This window comes from Mobula hypostoma, chromosome 3 (genome assembly GCF_963921235.1).
Source record: "Mobula hypostoma chromosome 3, sMobHyp1.1, whole genome shotgun sequence".
NCBI lineage: Eukaryota > Metazoa > Chordata > Chondrichthyes > Myliobatiformes > Myliobatidae > Mobula > Mobula hypostoma.
The window spans coordinates 131,298,012-131,312,068 of record NC_086099.1 but is presented as its reverse complement, the minus strand read 5'-3'; the positions used below and the strand labels follow the sequence as shown (position 1 = coordinate 131,312,068).

Genomic DNA, 14,057 nt, shown 5'->3' with positions numbered 1-14,057 from the left:
ATCAAGTTCCACAACTTCAATGGCAAGGTAGAATGAGAAGGAGAAGAAATTGCACACAATGTTTAAAGGGGGCCACCCCAGCCTGAATGGGGAGATAACACAAATGGGCTGGGCCCTTTCAGTGGTTGGGCCAGCGGTCAAAAGGACAATCTAGGAGTGGTTGTCACTGGGGTGAGGTCCCTGCAGCCATTTAAATAAAGACCACCCAAATCCTCCTGTACATCCATCAAAGTGACTGAGAGACTTGTAAATGATTCAGATAATCTTCTGTCATAGCATGGAGTGTGAACAGTTGTTTATGAACCTTTCCTGGTGCTCCCTGGAGTCACTACTGGCAGCCATTTCTGATTGTCTCAGTTATCAGAGATTGAAGGAGCAGAGGAAAGGATGTGATTAAAGTGCAGTGGGCCAGTGGGGAAGGAGCCAAAAGTACATGAATGACAAAACTGCATTTTAAAGACAATGAAAGGACAAAGTATCCAAGAAGAGGATTTGATTAAATTTCAGGTACGTTTTATTACCATCTTTGCTTCACCTTGTAGATAGCAGTTAGGGATGATAGTGGTGATGAACATAGGGACATGATAGGTTAATAATTAGGGAAGGGATCCTACTTAATTAGATCCTCCTTAACATTTGGTCTTACTGGGACAGATTTCCATCCAGGGGCCAAGAGGAGGGTATGTTAGGGAGTATTCTGGAGTTATGAGAATATAGCAGATATTAATTCAAACAAGAACCAGTCTTCAGTTCTAATATAAATTATAAATTACAAACAGTAAATTGAAATTGAAATTAAAAGCATACCTTTGCAAGTAAACAACGCTGTCTGTCTGTAGAGCACAGTCAGAGTTCGAGAATGTACAGATTTATCACATTTTATTTGATTGAATATTCCTATGTCAGCTATTTTAATCTACATTTAAGTAATGTCAATCAGTAATCTAACATTTGAATGTCTATCAGAACCACAAGTTCATTTTCAACTTCAGCTTTGGTTAATAATATTTCGTGCATTGTGCGTTCCATGAATAGTACTTTAAAATTGTAAATTCAATCTGTCATCATTCTCTCCACTCACACACTTTGTCCAATTGTAATTTTAAGGTTGCTGCCTCCAATTCCACTTTCTGTCCTAATTTGACAGATTTGCATTGACTTTTTAAATTCAAATCACTGACATAAAATGTAAATAAAAGTGATCCCACAAATTATCGATGTGAAAACCCATTTAATACCTCCTCTCATCCTGACATAATTCCTCCAACAAGTACTTACTGTTTTCTAATCCCTAGTCAGCTTCTTTATCTATCTCAGTGCCAAGCTGAAATGTGCAGCTTAACATATTACTGATAGGTTTGTAGGTGCATCTTTGTCAAATGCTTTTAGAAGTCCATACTTATCACATCAAGGCCAAGTTATTAAAAGGGTGATTCTTCAAATGCATCCATGAGAACTGTTTATTATAGCTCTATTGTCACAAAACAGGAGACATTTCTGACTTGATAAAGAAGGCTCCTGTTATCCTGAAATCCTGTTGATCTTCTGCAAGTGCACAGAGGCAAAACTACAGCAGTTTACTTGCAAAGTATCTGTGCCTATTACTATTTTGAATAATCAATATGGAATACATTCCAAAAAAAAAGAGGAAATAATTGGTGGGAGTCGGTAGTAGACAACCCAGCGTGTTGAAAGAAAACACTAATGATCAGACATCATTTGGACTTGTACTGCATTGAGGATGCCATGAGTTGTGCAATTATTTTAGCTTTTGTAGCTGGAGTTATTTTTATCTTAGCATTGAACAAAAAGCTAATCAGACTATTTATGTTGCCCCATTTGAGGCAGGGTTCAAAGGAGGCAAACCATTTTGGGTTGAAATATGTGAATTCACATCCCCTGAAAGAGAAATTTCCAGTTTTAGTATTTACTTGCTCTGATTTTTTATGCAAAATTTTGATTAATGTGTTTTAATTTCATAGGATTTAATAACCATAAAGTCACATCTACCTATGGAGTAATGGTTTATAAAGCACCAGAGTACAAATTAAGTCTAAAACTAGAGTACAAATCCTGCAACAAGGAATTTAACAAAAGATTTAATTGGAAATGAAATATTAATTTATCAATTTATTAGCAATTAATAATAAACTTCATATGATATTTTCAGAAGATAACTATTGAAAAGCTAGTTTTGTCAAATGTCATTGGTCTAGTAGTAGAATGTTTAAGTATTATGTGTTAATAACCACATGCAATTTAATTATTAGTTTGTATTTCATCACCACTTTTTCGGTGATATTTTAGTGAATTTTCTATCTGGTTTAGTTTAGACAGATTTAATATTGGTTCATTGGTACTGACAAAGATAAACTCAGAACTAAAATGGAAGTATACAGCATCAATATTTCTGGAGTATATGTGAAACAAAAATGACTCATTTGAAAATGTCTCCCTTTTCTACCAAATACTAACAATTTCAGTCTCCAGCAAAGTACATTTTGAATGTATTCAGTTTGGATATCCTTTATGCACACATATAACACTTTGTACACGTTTAACATTAATAAATGTTTGTAGAATTGGCCCCCTATATACTAACATTAAAAATTAGTAATGAAATTCATTCCAACATTAATACAGACGTAGCTACATAAATATAATTTTAAGTGCATTCAGTGTACTTAAACAAGGTTAGAACAGGAAATAAATCTGCATATGTTGTCATTGTAATATTTTCTGAAATGAACAATAAACGTTAAATACTATTGCAGCTTAATCGGAAACACAGTTGGAGAGAAAGATGGAGTCTCTATTATGTTATAATGAATCTTTCAAAAAAAGTAGCAAATCAAAAGTAGCAAATTTGGCAAAGTTCAGAAATATTTTAGTATTTACTGTTTTCTTTCTTATTTTGAAAACAATGTGTTTTTAAAATATTGCCAGGCGTGCTTTAGGTTATAACATTGTGACCATTATACTTTTTTTACTTATGCCCTTTCTAAAATAAATGTAATTCTATCTAAAACATGTAAATGAACCAAAATATAATTAAAACACAGTCACCTTCAACACACAATAGCTGCAAGCTATTCATAAGAAATGATAATAAGATTGTATAATACTTACAATGTAGTGATACTGGTAAGATAGTTTTGTCCAGTGCACAAGATATTCAGTTATTATTTCTACACATATTGAACTGTAGTGCTGTTTGAAAACCGCAGAGTGACGCTGTCAAGCAGGGGTAGAGAGTTCTATTCATGACTATGCAGAAAGCTGTCAGACTTAAACGATTTCAACTTCACGCTATGTTGACTGCTGCTCTTTAAAACAAGCGCAAGTATTGAATTGGTGGTTATGCTTAAAAAGAGGGAAATACTATGAACTTTAGTTTACTTTGTAGTTTAGGAACAAACAAATGAACAGGATTTTCAAGTTTTCTACCTATCTGAATAAACATAGCCCCTAGAATAATAATTCGAATTTTAAATATCGAGCTATTCATTCACCACAAAAGGCCAGTGAATGATCTGAACGCACGTGTTGCTCTAACTTTTTGCAAGTTATTTCACTATAAATCGCGGCGGTTCTTTGTATGTTCCTGGTGCCCTAATAAAGCCTTAATAGCACTAAAGTTTTCTCTGGAGCACTTTATAGTCTGCTGGTACTGATTGCAGAAATCACTGAAAATGGTTTGAAACCATTTACGTTTCAACTAAATTAGATCATTATAAATAATTAGAGCAGCTCGGTTTAATGCATTTGCTGCAAGGAGACAGAAAATTACATTATATTGCTTTCAAATACCCACTTTAATTTTAGGGAGGTGTTTTCTGATGACGCTAATGTCCACTAAGAAACATTGCAATAAAAATTTATTCTTGCAAACCTTTAATCAAAAAATATGATTTTACACAGCTTGAAAAAGCTCAAAAATCTGACCATGCCTGGGGAGAGAAATAAATGTTTTGGAGTGCCATATTTTAATGGGAAGCACAAAGTAATCTAAAGTTTATTTTATTACTTTAGGCACGGTGGGGGTGGTGGGGAATAATTTATGTTGGTCTTTACGATGAGATGGCCTACAGAGAGGAGGTGGAAGAGCTCGAGGCCTGGCAGCAGTCAAATAACCTCTTCTTTAATATCAATAAGACAAAGGAGATGTTATTGACTTCAGAAGGACACATAGCATTCACACCCTCCTTTACAGTGATGGCACAGGCACAGAAACTGCGAGCAGTTTCAAACTCCTGGGAATGCGCATCACACACAATCTCCCAGAACACATCCTACGCAGTCAGGAAAGCTCACCGATGCCTCTGCTTTCAGAGGAAGCTGAAGAGAGCTGGACTTTGCACATCCATACTCACGTCATTCTACAGATGCGCAGTAGAGAGAATGCTGAGAAGTTGCGTTACTGATTGGTACGGAAACTGCACTGCGGAAAACAGGAAGGCTCTACAATGGACAGTCAATACTACCCAGCGATTCACTGGCACTAGCCTAGTCACCATCAAGGACATACATACAGAAAGGTGCCTGAAAAGGGCCTGTAATACCTCGAAGAACCCCGCCACCCTGCTGGTGGACTTTTTGCCCCACTCCCACAGCTAGGAAGCTACGTATGTAGCATCCACGCCAGGACCACCAGACTCAAAAACAGTTACTTTTCCTGAGCAGTAAAGTTGATCAGCACTCCACCGACAAACCGCACCAGTACTTTATTATTTTCCTTCAGTCATCTTATGTACAACCTATCGTCACTTATGGACATGCAATCAATCTATATATATATAAAACCTGTCCTATGTGGTTACCCTTATTGTGTGTTTTATTATTTTTTGTTATTGTGTTCTTTATCTTGTGTGTTATTTTACGCTGCATCGGATCCGGAGCAACAATTATTTCTTTCTCTTTACATTTGTGTACGGGAAGTGGCTTTAAACAACGTTGAATCTTGGTGATTTGTTTAATCTTGGTGATTAAGTCGAAAATATTTTTGCATTAGTAATAAAACTTGGTGATTTCCATAATGTTTCAGACAGCAAACTCTTTGGATTAAACCAATTCGCGCGTTGGAAAGTTTGGTCTTGATTTTGAAAATAAAAAGAAGACGAACGCTCTTCCAAAAGTACGAGAGCTGCTTTGTTTTCTTTACACGTTGTTCCCATTCCACAATGTTGACTGTTCGGTGAACGGGGAAAAGGTCAGTATCACCTGCTTACGCACATTACCATCTCACTGCTGTGGATTAGAACCTTTAGTGCAGAAGTCCGCAGGATTTACGAAACATGAGACGATCCTTCCCTTCTCGCAATTTACGCACGCTCACATCACCCCTCTCTCCGCTTTAATAACCACTGGAAATTCTTTTTCAACCGTCTTAATAGAGATGGGGCTGAATCAAAATCATTAAACTTACTGCTAATCAGGACTTAACAAAACGAAATGAAAATAAAGCGATCTCTTTTTAGCCTGTGGTTGACATTATACCAATTCTCCTTGAGCCGGAAAAGCCCATCAGTAGCAGCACTGATGACTGCCTCAGATCCAGAACGGTAGCACGCCATCCTGTACAATGGATAGGCTTTCACTCACAATACTCCAAACTTCGCTCAATAGAAACAACATTGGGGTTTTCCTAAATTATTCATTTTAATGCGGAGAAAATATTCTGTCAGGTTATTGCATAAAACAATTCGTTTAAAAATAATTCAGTTTGTGAAAACAAGAACTTTAGACTTAAGTTGTGCGTTTACTTTAAAAAAAAACAAGTATACGGGCTTTAAATTTATATTTATGCTGTTGTTTAAAGTAGCTTTTCGTAATAGGACAATCTCAAAGTGCTTGCTTTGGGTCCCCTCGCGAACAGAAGAACAGTCAATTGCCCACAAGTTGGGAGTTTGTTGATGGACAACAGGTTGACCCAAAGGGCAACAGTGATCTCAGCTCTGCCTTGATCTGTGAGCTGTGATCTGCAACCTTTGGTCTCAAATCAGATAAGCAACCGTTTACTTTCTAGTGCCTCTGCGCCATTCTCTATTATACACCGCGTATCGCAATATAATTAGCTTTAAATTCGATTGAAAATGTATTGTGAAGAAAATATAGCTTTCACAACGTACCCCACTCAAATAGTTCAAATGCAAATGAAGTAAATAACAGGAACATTATTTAAAATATGATACTTAAATTATGATATACTCAAAATTTATAAAAATGTGACCGACATTTTATACTCCGACAAAAATTGAAACAACGGGAAAGGTAGAGCAATAATTGCAGACACCATAAAGATTGCCATACAGCGATAATTGTTTAGAACACGACCTGCCAATTGACTGCTTCACAGTAGGGCTCCGAAATGGAAACAAAAGACAAAATGGTGAAATATATATTTATTGTTATCGTTGCTCTTACCGCAATTAACCGCATGCATAAATACAGACGGGTGAAAACGTTGATTTTACAAACATAATGTATTTGAATACTGACTTACACGGTTGGCCTGGACAGTGCAACTTTACGATCACAGAATTAGAAACACAGGTGTAATTAGGAACGAAATTTAGATACACCCCCATCGAATATATAACTTGTATTTGAGAGTTTTCTGTAAATTTCCTTAATTTGTCGTGACAGGATACAATGGCTATAACTGTGCCTCCAAAGACCAAATGCCATTGCTACTAGTTAATTGATAATTACTAAGACAGCAGCTTTATCTAAACAGCACAATAAGTATTGTAATGCCTGGGAAAAGCTCTTTGAAACTTTTACAACCGGAGTTAACGATATTCAGATAACGTCCCCGATCTGTTTCAGCGAAATCCCATGCCTTTGAACGCTTCCACATACATAAATAAAAATTAACAGGAACCCTTTGATATCAATGGGTGTGATGCAGCCTGGTCACTTGAGATTGCTCCTAAATCCTTTAACATACAAATGCCTCCTGTTAATGCACACAATGCCTAGAGCAATTTAAAAGTAAAAGATGGTTTGTAAAGCAAACCTAACTGTTAGCGGGAAAATGCGTAGCTTTAAGTGGAATATCAAAGTAATTTGGAACAGTTGTTCTGCTAATTCTTTTTTTAATTATTTATTTCGACGATGCAATATTTATCGTGGGGTCAAACTAAGCCTGTAACTTTAGAATTTACATAAACAAGGGGAAATCATTTTTTTTTAAATGGCAGGACCTCTCTCATAGCTAGTTAGAAATATTACCTCCTACCACTTTGTCTGTATTATCAAAGTTAGATATTGTAAAGCAATATTTTATATGCATTCAACTGCAGCAATGCACGATTACCTTAAAGGGAAGGCTATGTATATCACTAGAGATAATGTGGTCCAAGACGTACGAGTAGGTGTTTGGAAACGCTGGCTTGTGTTATGCCCAAAAAAAACATGAAGGATCTTTCGTAAAATTGTATCTCAAACAGCGTCTGATCGTTGATGGTTGCTACTCATATATTACTTTATTTCGGTATGCACAGTTCAGATACAATTAATTCCATGTCTGCATCGACGTACAAAGAAAATGTATTAAATACAGCCTAGGAACATGCTGTCCCCCGAAAGGAGAAAAATGAGCACTTCAAAAGTGCACAGAACACGACAGAATTCAGAAAATCATAGTAATCTTGCCTTTTTCGTATGGTTTATAATGCTGGGCTATTTTAGTAAGTGCGCCTATACGTATTTTTACAAGTCTGTTTTCATAAAGAGTTTGATCAGAGATTATAGACTGTCTCCAGTTTATATGAAAGTTTAAATATTTTAAAATAAATCAAATACACGCAGACAACAGATCAGATCTAGTCCAGGATTTATTCTATATTTTGGGGTTTGCTGCATACCCACTTGTTAGGAAATAAATGCGAAATTTGCTTTAAACTATCTGACTGCCGGTATATGCAAATAAGTAGATACATGCTCCATTAAATAAAATAAAAAAAAAGCCATTCAACATTTACCATACATCCTCTGCTTCATTCTTTAAGGTGTTATTTTTTCATAATCCAACAGAAAAAGAAAAAAAAATCTTCTCAAAGTGCGTCCTGGATACACCTTAAGATATATTAATTCAGAAAATCGCAATGTATCCTCCAGCAACATCTCACAATTATTTTCTTGACAACCAAAAAAAAACCCCTTAGATTTACCCTTATATATGTTCAAATATTTTTTTTGGAAGAATTTACACGAAAATACTGTACAAAATCGTCTCCTGGACAAATAACACCTCGCACCGAGATACTGGTGGAGCGATTATTTCATAATTAACTATTCTTAATCATGTTCCCAGTTATACAAAGCTTTGCAGATATTTTACAAAGTTGTTATTCCTTTCATTTTCACTACACAGCGCGTCGATTGTGATTGAAATCAGTCTGCCACATTATTTGACAACGAAAATAATAAGTATCTTAATGTATATGTTCAAATACTTGTCGAAGGATTTACAGGAGAAAAAATACTATACATACAAATCAATTTCCGGAAAAGCAGAGTTTCCAGTCGTGGCTACAAGTATTGGAGCTTCTTTGGGTAGTTCGGGACAAAAATATATGCATGGGTATCTTAATGTTGTGCCTTTGATACTTGAAATATGTTGACAATTTGGGGAAATATTTCCACCCACAGGAACTAAGATTCACGGTTAACATAGAATTGGGGGGGGGGGGAAGCGAGAGATTATCGAGGTGATAAATATGTACAGTCGTCTTTAAGAGCTCAAACATTGTGCAACCCAACCGATCAAAGAAAATTATTGGATTTCGGGGGGGGGGATCTTTAAAAAATGTTTTCAGCTGATGAAAAAGAAAGTCCTTCAGGCTATTGCAACGGGTTGAATTGGACTAGCAGTACATATCAGGTAAGTAGCAAACACATAAGGTGTTTCTACCTGGGCAAATAAATCACATAATGTTGGGCCTGGGACCTGGTGAGATTTAAACAGGTTTCTTTTTTTTTTGTCCTGAACTATCCGGTCTACGTTAGCAAAGCAGGTTTTGGTGAATTCTTGATTATTTCTTTAAGCTCCCTCTTTGTTCTACTTACACGTGAATTTCTTTTTAAGTTTTATGCATACTTTTGTTTGGTGGCCGGTTCTTCCAAGTGCTCTCACTCAAGACCATTGTTGTGACCGTTGAGGGCGGCTGCCGAGCCGCCCTGCGCTGCCGCCTGCAACAGCTCCGGGGAGTGACAGCGCGGGGTGCCGGGGACACTATGCTCACTGTCGGTGTCGCTGTCTTTCTTGCTGCCACTGCCCCCGCCGGCCGAACCGGCCGCCGCGCCGCCCCCAACCCCGGTGGCCTGGTGTGTCTTGACGTGTTTGCTCAGGTGGTCGCTCCTCATGAACCGCTTGTTGCAGACGGGGCAGGCGAACCTCTTCTCGCCAGTGTGGGTGCGGAGGTGGCGCTGCAGCTCGTCCGAGCGGGTGAAGCGCTTGCCGCAGAAGAGCCAGTTGCAAACGAATGGTCTCTCGCCCGTGTGCCAGCGCAGGTGGGCTTTCAGGTGCGAGGTCTTGCCGTAGACCTTGCCGCAGCCCGGGATGTGGCAGCTGTGCAGGCCTTTCCTTCGCAGACTGGCCCCGGCCGGTCCTAGGCGCTCAGCCTCCTGACAGTTGGGACAGTCGCAGGTGGCCCGTCCCGAGTAACGTCTGGCCGAGGAGCGCGGAGATCCACCGAGGGTGGCCGGGCTGCCCAGCATGGAGTTGGCGGCCAGTGGCGAAGGGGCCGAGTCCTGGTAAGAGGGTGGTAAAACGGGCTTGAAGCCATCCTGGGTGATCAGGTGTTGGCTGCTGCTCAGGAGATGGGAAGATGCTCCGTTGATGCCGGCTGTACTGAAGGCCGAATGACTGAGACCAGAATAGTCCGAGTTGTAGCCGCCCAGAGGGGAATGGAGCGAAGACTGAAGCCCGCTGGAGTGTAAGGAGGATTGTAAGGCCCCGTTGGGGTTCTGAACGTCAATCCAACCCGCTGTTCCCGGGTGCACATCCCACCAAGTCGATGCTCCGCTCCCCACATCCCCAGCTATCCCGGGATGGGACGGTTTGAACCAGGATTCGTACGGATGTGCCATCCCAACCCTGGGGTAGATGCCTTGTAAACTGTTCTGGAGACTGTCCACTGTGGTATGAACTTTGGAGATGAAAACCGGTTGGGCAGCTTCCTGAGAGCTGCTGGAGACGGGAGACTGAAAGACGGAGTACTCGTTCCCGAAGGGCGATGTGGACGAGGTGTTGGAGGTGAGCGAGAAGGCACTGCTCCCCGACGAGCAGTTGACACTGAATGAATCTGACAGTCCTGCCCCGTTCCTGGAGCCCGACACCCCAAAGCCGGAAAGGCTGGAGCTGTTGTTGCAACTGGAAGCTGTTCTTTTCCAGGGATGGAATCCTTTTCCAAAGGACGCGTTGTCGGACAGAGAGGGAGACGGGCTCGGGCTGCCGATTTTATTACATGTAGCAGCCAACATTGCCAGAGGAGTTGATCCTAGCCTCGGTTCTTCCTGCAAAAAGTACAAACACCAAAAAAAAAATGCGCACAATTGCAATAAAACCTGTTGGATACTAGCACATTAACACGGCGCTCTACAACCAGCTTGTACTGGCACGTTTAAAGTAGCATAGTTAATTTAAATATTTTAAATCTTTTCAGCAAGCAGCGAAACTGGTACAAAAGGTGCTGCGAACATTTGTAGATTTTACATAATTTTACCCGATCTTTTAAAACTACGTGCTAAATTCAGTGATAAAGAGATCGAATTGGGCCTTACCCAACTCTCGAAACTATACTAAAAAGAGCAGAGCTAACATACCTGTAGAACCAGAAGGATCGTGATTTAAAATTTTCACAGGTAACTGCTGAAAATATTTTTAAGGCCTCCCTCTGCCTTTCGGTGGTTTCGCGCTTAGAGGAAGTGTGCGCAAATGCCCTCAGAGCAATGCTAAACTAAAATGTGACTCGGCCCCTCTTTTACCTCTTGCTTTAAAAAAAAACTCAACAGAAGACTGATAGCCCTGCCTTGACTGGGACTTTTTTTTAAACACCTCGATCCCTACAATAAAGAGCTAATTAAACCAGCAAGAAAATCCTTAGACTCACCCCCAGAAGTGAAGTTGCCATCACAAACAACTGCCCTCCTCAGAGGATCTCTTTTTTATTATTTATAAATCAGAGCACTTTTTTTAGAGGTGTGCAATACAATGATCAGTTCCGCCCATTCAACCACAATTGTAGCGCCTCTCGCCTTTGAAGTACCGCTAAGCCGCCTCCAGCCAATCAGCGTCGCCATTATCGTGACACAAGGCATTATGACGTCACCCAACGCACTCTTCCACTCAGCTTTGCTCGAAAAAGATTACACGGGAGCCTGGACTCTTAGCTAAATGTGTTATTTTATTCAAATAGCCTTTTTCTGTTTGCTGTTCAAATATTACTTTGTTTTATATTGCAGTCGCCAGCACCTAAAGCTTGAGATGCACGCATTCTTTATTCTTTTACATCAGTTCTTAAACTAATTCTATATCTAATTTTTACCCATACTCATCGCGGTGTATAGTTTTGTACTATAATTGTGTCTGCGTGCAAATTGAATGTAAAACGGTGTGTTTGTTTTTCAATGACCGAGTTATATTCTGTATCTTAAATAAATGTGGCTTGGATCAATTACCCTCTAATAAAGCACTCGTTTTTGTCCACCCCCAATAGGCTCAATTGGATAGGTTATATTTTGAATCCTTTGATACTTCCGCATTCAATTCAAGAAAAAATTTCAGGTGCAGCAGCAACATACTTTCAGAATCAAACGGCTAATATCATCGTGAATGACAGAAATTTGAGAGAATTTCCTATTTCTCGAAATAATGCTTGAAGTCAGAGTCAGACTGTGAATCAGAATCGGGTTTAATATCACAGGTATATGTCGTGAAATCTGATGTTTTGCAGCAGCAGTACATTGCAATAGATAATAATACAAACTATAAATTACAATCAAAAGCATATGTAAAAAAGGGAATTAAATTAAATAAGTAGTGAAAGAAGAGAGGAAAATGCGGAGGTGGTGGTCACGGGTTCAATGTTCACTCAGAAATCGGATGGCAGAGGGGGAGAAGCTGTTCCTGAATGGTCGAGTGTGTTTCTTCAGGCTCCTGTACCTCCTCCTTGATGGTAGCAACAAGCAGAGGACATGTCCTGGGTGATGGAGGTCTTTAATGATGGATGCCGTCTTTTTGAAACACCGCCTTTTGAAGGAGTCCTCGGTGCGGAGGAGGCTGGTGCCCATGATGGAGTTGGCAGAGTTTACAACTTCCTACGGAAAAATCCTACAAGAATTTTCTACAAAAGTTGTAACTTTCGCGGAAGTAATGATTCCTTTAATTAGATCTCCTTGCATTGATTCGTTTTGTAGTTTTATCCCATGACCTATTAAAATATTACCTTATATAATTAAAATATATTTTAAAAGCAGGAAAGAATTTTGAAGAGAATAATTTCCGCCATTCATACTTGACAGCTATACATAAACGCCAGCTAGTTTTTCACCCAGAAACAACAACCACAAGACGATGAAAGCAAGCGAACGAAGTAGAGATGCCCAGGTTAGACAAATTGCATTCAATGGGTAAAACTCGTTTTATTTTCCATAAATTGCTTTGGAGTTTGAGTTTGGAGTTGCATTTCTGTTTCTATATTTCATATATAGATATTTCAAAGTAGCCTTTCGTTGAAATGTTCGTGTTCATGAAAATTAATGTCGTGTTTATTTGAGCCTGTTGATGGTGATGATTTTAGCATGTTGAGAAGGCGTGACCGGACAGCCCAGAAGGAGGAAGGGGTGGGAAAAGGAGGGAACTCCGTTTAACAAATAAAAGAATTAACTTTGCCTTACAGACCTCTTTAATTATATGTGTGTGTGTGTGTGTGTGTGTGTGTGTGTGTGTGTGTGTCTGTGTCTGTGTGTGTGTGCGTGTGTGTGCGTGTGTGTGTTGTAAACGATATAATATCTATATACACACACACACAAATTACATTCCCCAAATGGGCATCGTTCATTGTTTTAATTCGTGCTTTGCCATATTACTGTTAGTGATCTTCCCTGGTCGAATGTGATTTCCCAACCTTTTTTTAAAGTACGTGGGTGAACGACATGTTAACCTTTCGGAAACGTAAAGTAAATCAGCAGTACAGTACTTTGATTTTGCCTTTTCAGCATACATAGGCTGCTCTACACCAAAAGTGGAAGTATGTAAAACAAGATAAATATTATATTTTGGTGCGAGCTATCGCCGTAGATTAGCGCAGAGATTAAACCGGTCTGAGAAAATAGCAGGCACGAAATTACAACGTTTAGTGTTTTTCTTTGTTTAAACACAGGGAGCAAGTCATTAAAAAATGTTTCTTGTGGAAATTATTAACGGTGATCAATTGTGTCTATTTTTTCAATAGGTTTAATGGTGCCTTAATTACAAACAAATTCATATATGCTCTGTTCAGCAAGTTCTTAATTCCATGCAATTTTGAACATTAAGTTTAATGTAGATCATGCTGAATAAATATATGTAATTACAGGACATAACAATTGCAACACTGAAGATGCATTTGGATATGTACGTAAAGAGGAAGGGCTTAGGGGGTTATGGGCCGAACGTGGGCAACTGGGACTAGCAGGGAGGATGCGGTGGCCGGCATGCACTAGTTGGGCCGAAGGGTCTTTCCGTGCAGTATTACTCTACGACAATTATGGTCAAAGGCTTAAAGCGCGCAGACGTGACGAAGGATTATGTATGAAAGCATAAACATCTTGAATTGCAGAAAAAATTCAATAAACTGATGATCTAGGAGCCATCTAAGTACACACCCATCGAAGTACAACACTGAACACTATTAATTTCGTACCTAAATGTTCTCCGTTGAAACCTGTGTTTTTAGAGGTAATTAATTTTTAATGCGCTAAAATGTACTTAATGGGAATACACATATTTGCAGCGATTTGTTTTCCTTCAAAACTACGTTTAAATGTTATAATCTTAGCAAAAGTTTATG

The 14,057-nt window shown here is 39.1% G+C and overlaps 1 protein-coding gene across 2 annotated transcripts; it reads right to left on the bottom strand.

Moving 5' to 3' along the window:
* Positions 1 to 6,234: 6,234 nt before the first annotated feature.
* sp8a (sp8 transcription factor a) lies at positions 6,235 to 11,661 on the bottom strand. 2 transcript variants are annotated; one of them, XM_063043744.1, is made up of 2 exons: positions 11,118 to 11,661; positions 6,235 to 10,521 (listed from the first exon to the last, which is right to left on the bottom strand). In XM_063043744.1, the coding sequence occupies exons 1-2, from the start codon at positions 11,136 to 11,138 to the stop codon at positions 9,136 to 9,138; spliced, it is 1,407 nt and encodes a 468-aa protein (XP_062899814.1). In that variant the 5' UTR covers positions 11,139 to 11,661; the 3' UTR covers positions 6,235 to 9,135. The 2 variants fall into 2 exon arrangements, with proteins under 2 accessions (XP_062899814.1, XP_062899815.1); XM_063043745.1 differs by lacking the exon at positions 11,118 to 11,661 and adding an exon at positions 10,831 to 11,075.
* Positions 11,662 to 14,057: the final 2,396 nt, after the last annotated feature.

Bases quoted from the DNA above. Each gene is read 5' to 3' on its own strand.
- sp8a (XM_063043744.1), bottom strand. From the start codon at position 11,138: ATGGCAACTTCACTTCTGGGG. The intron at 10,522-11,117 runs GTGAGTCTAAGG...TACTTTTTGCAG, and splicing joins TGGCAACTTCACTTCTGGGG to GAAGAACCGAGGCTAGGATC.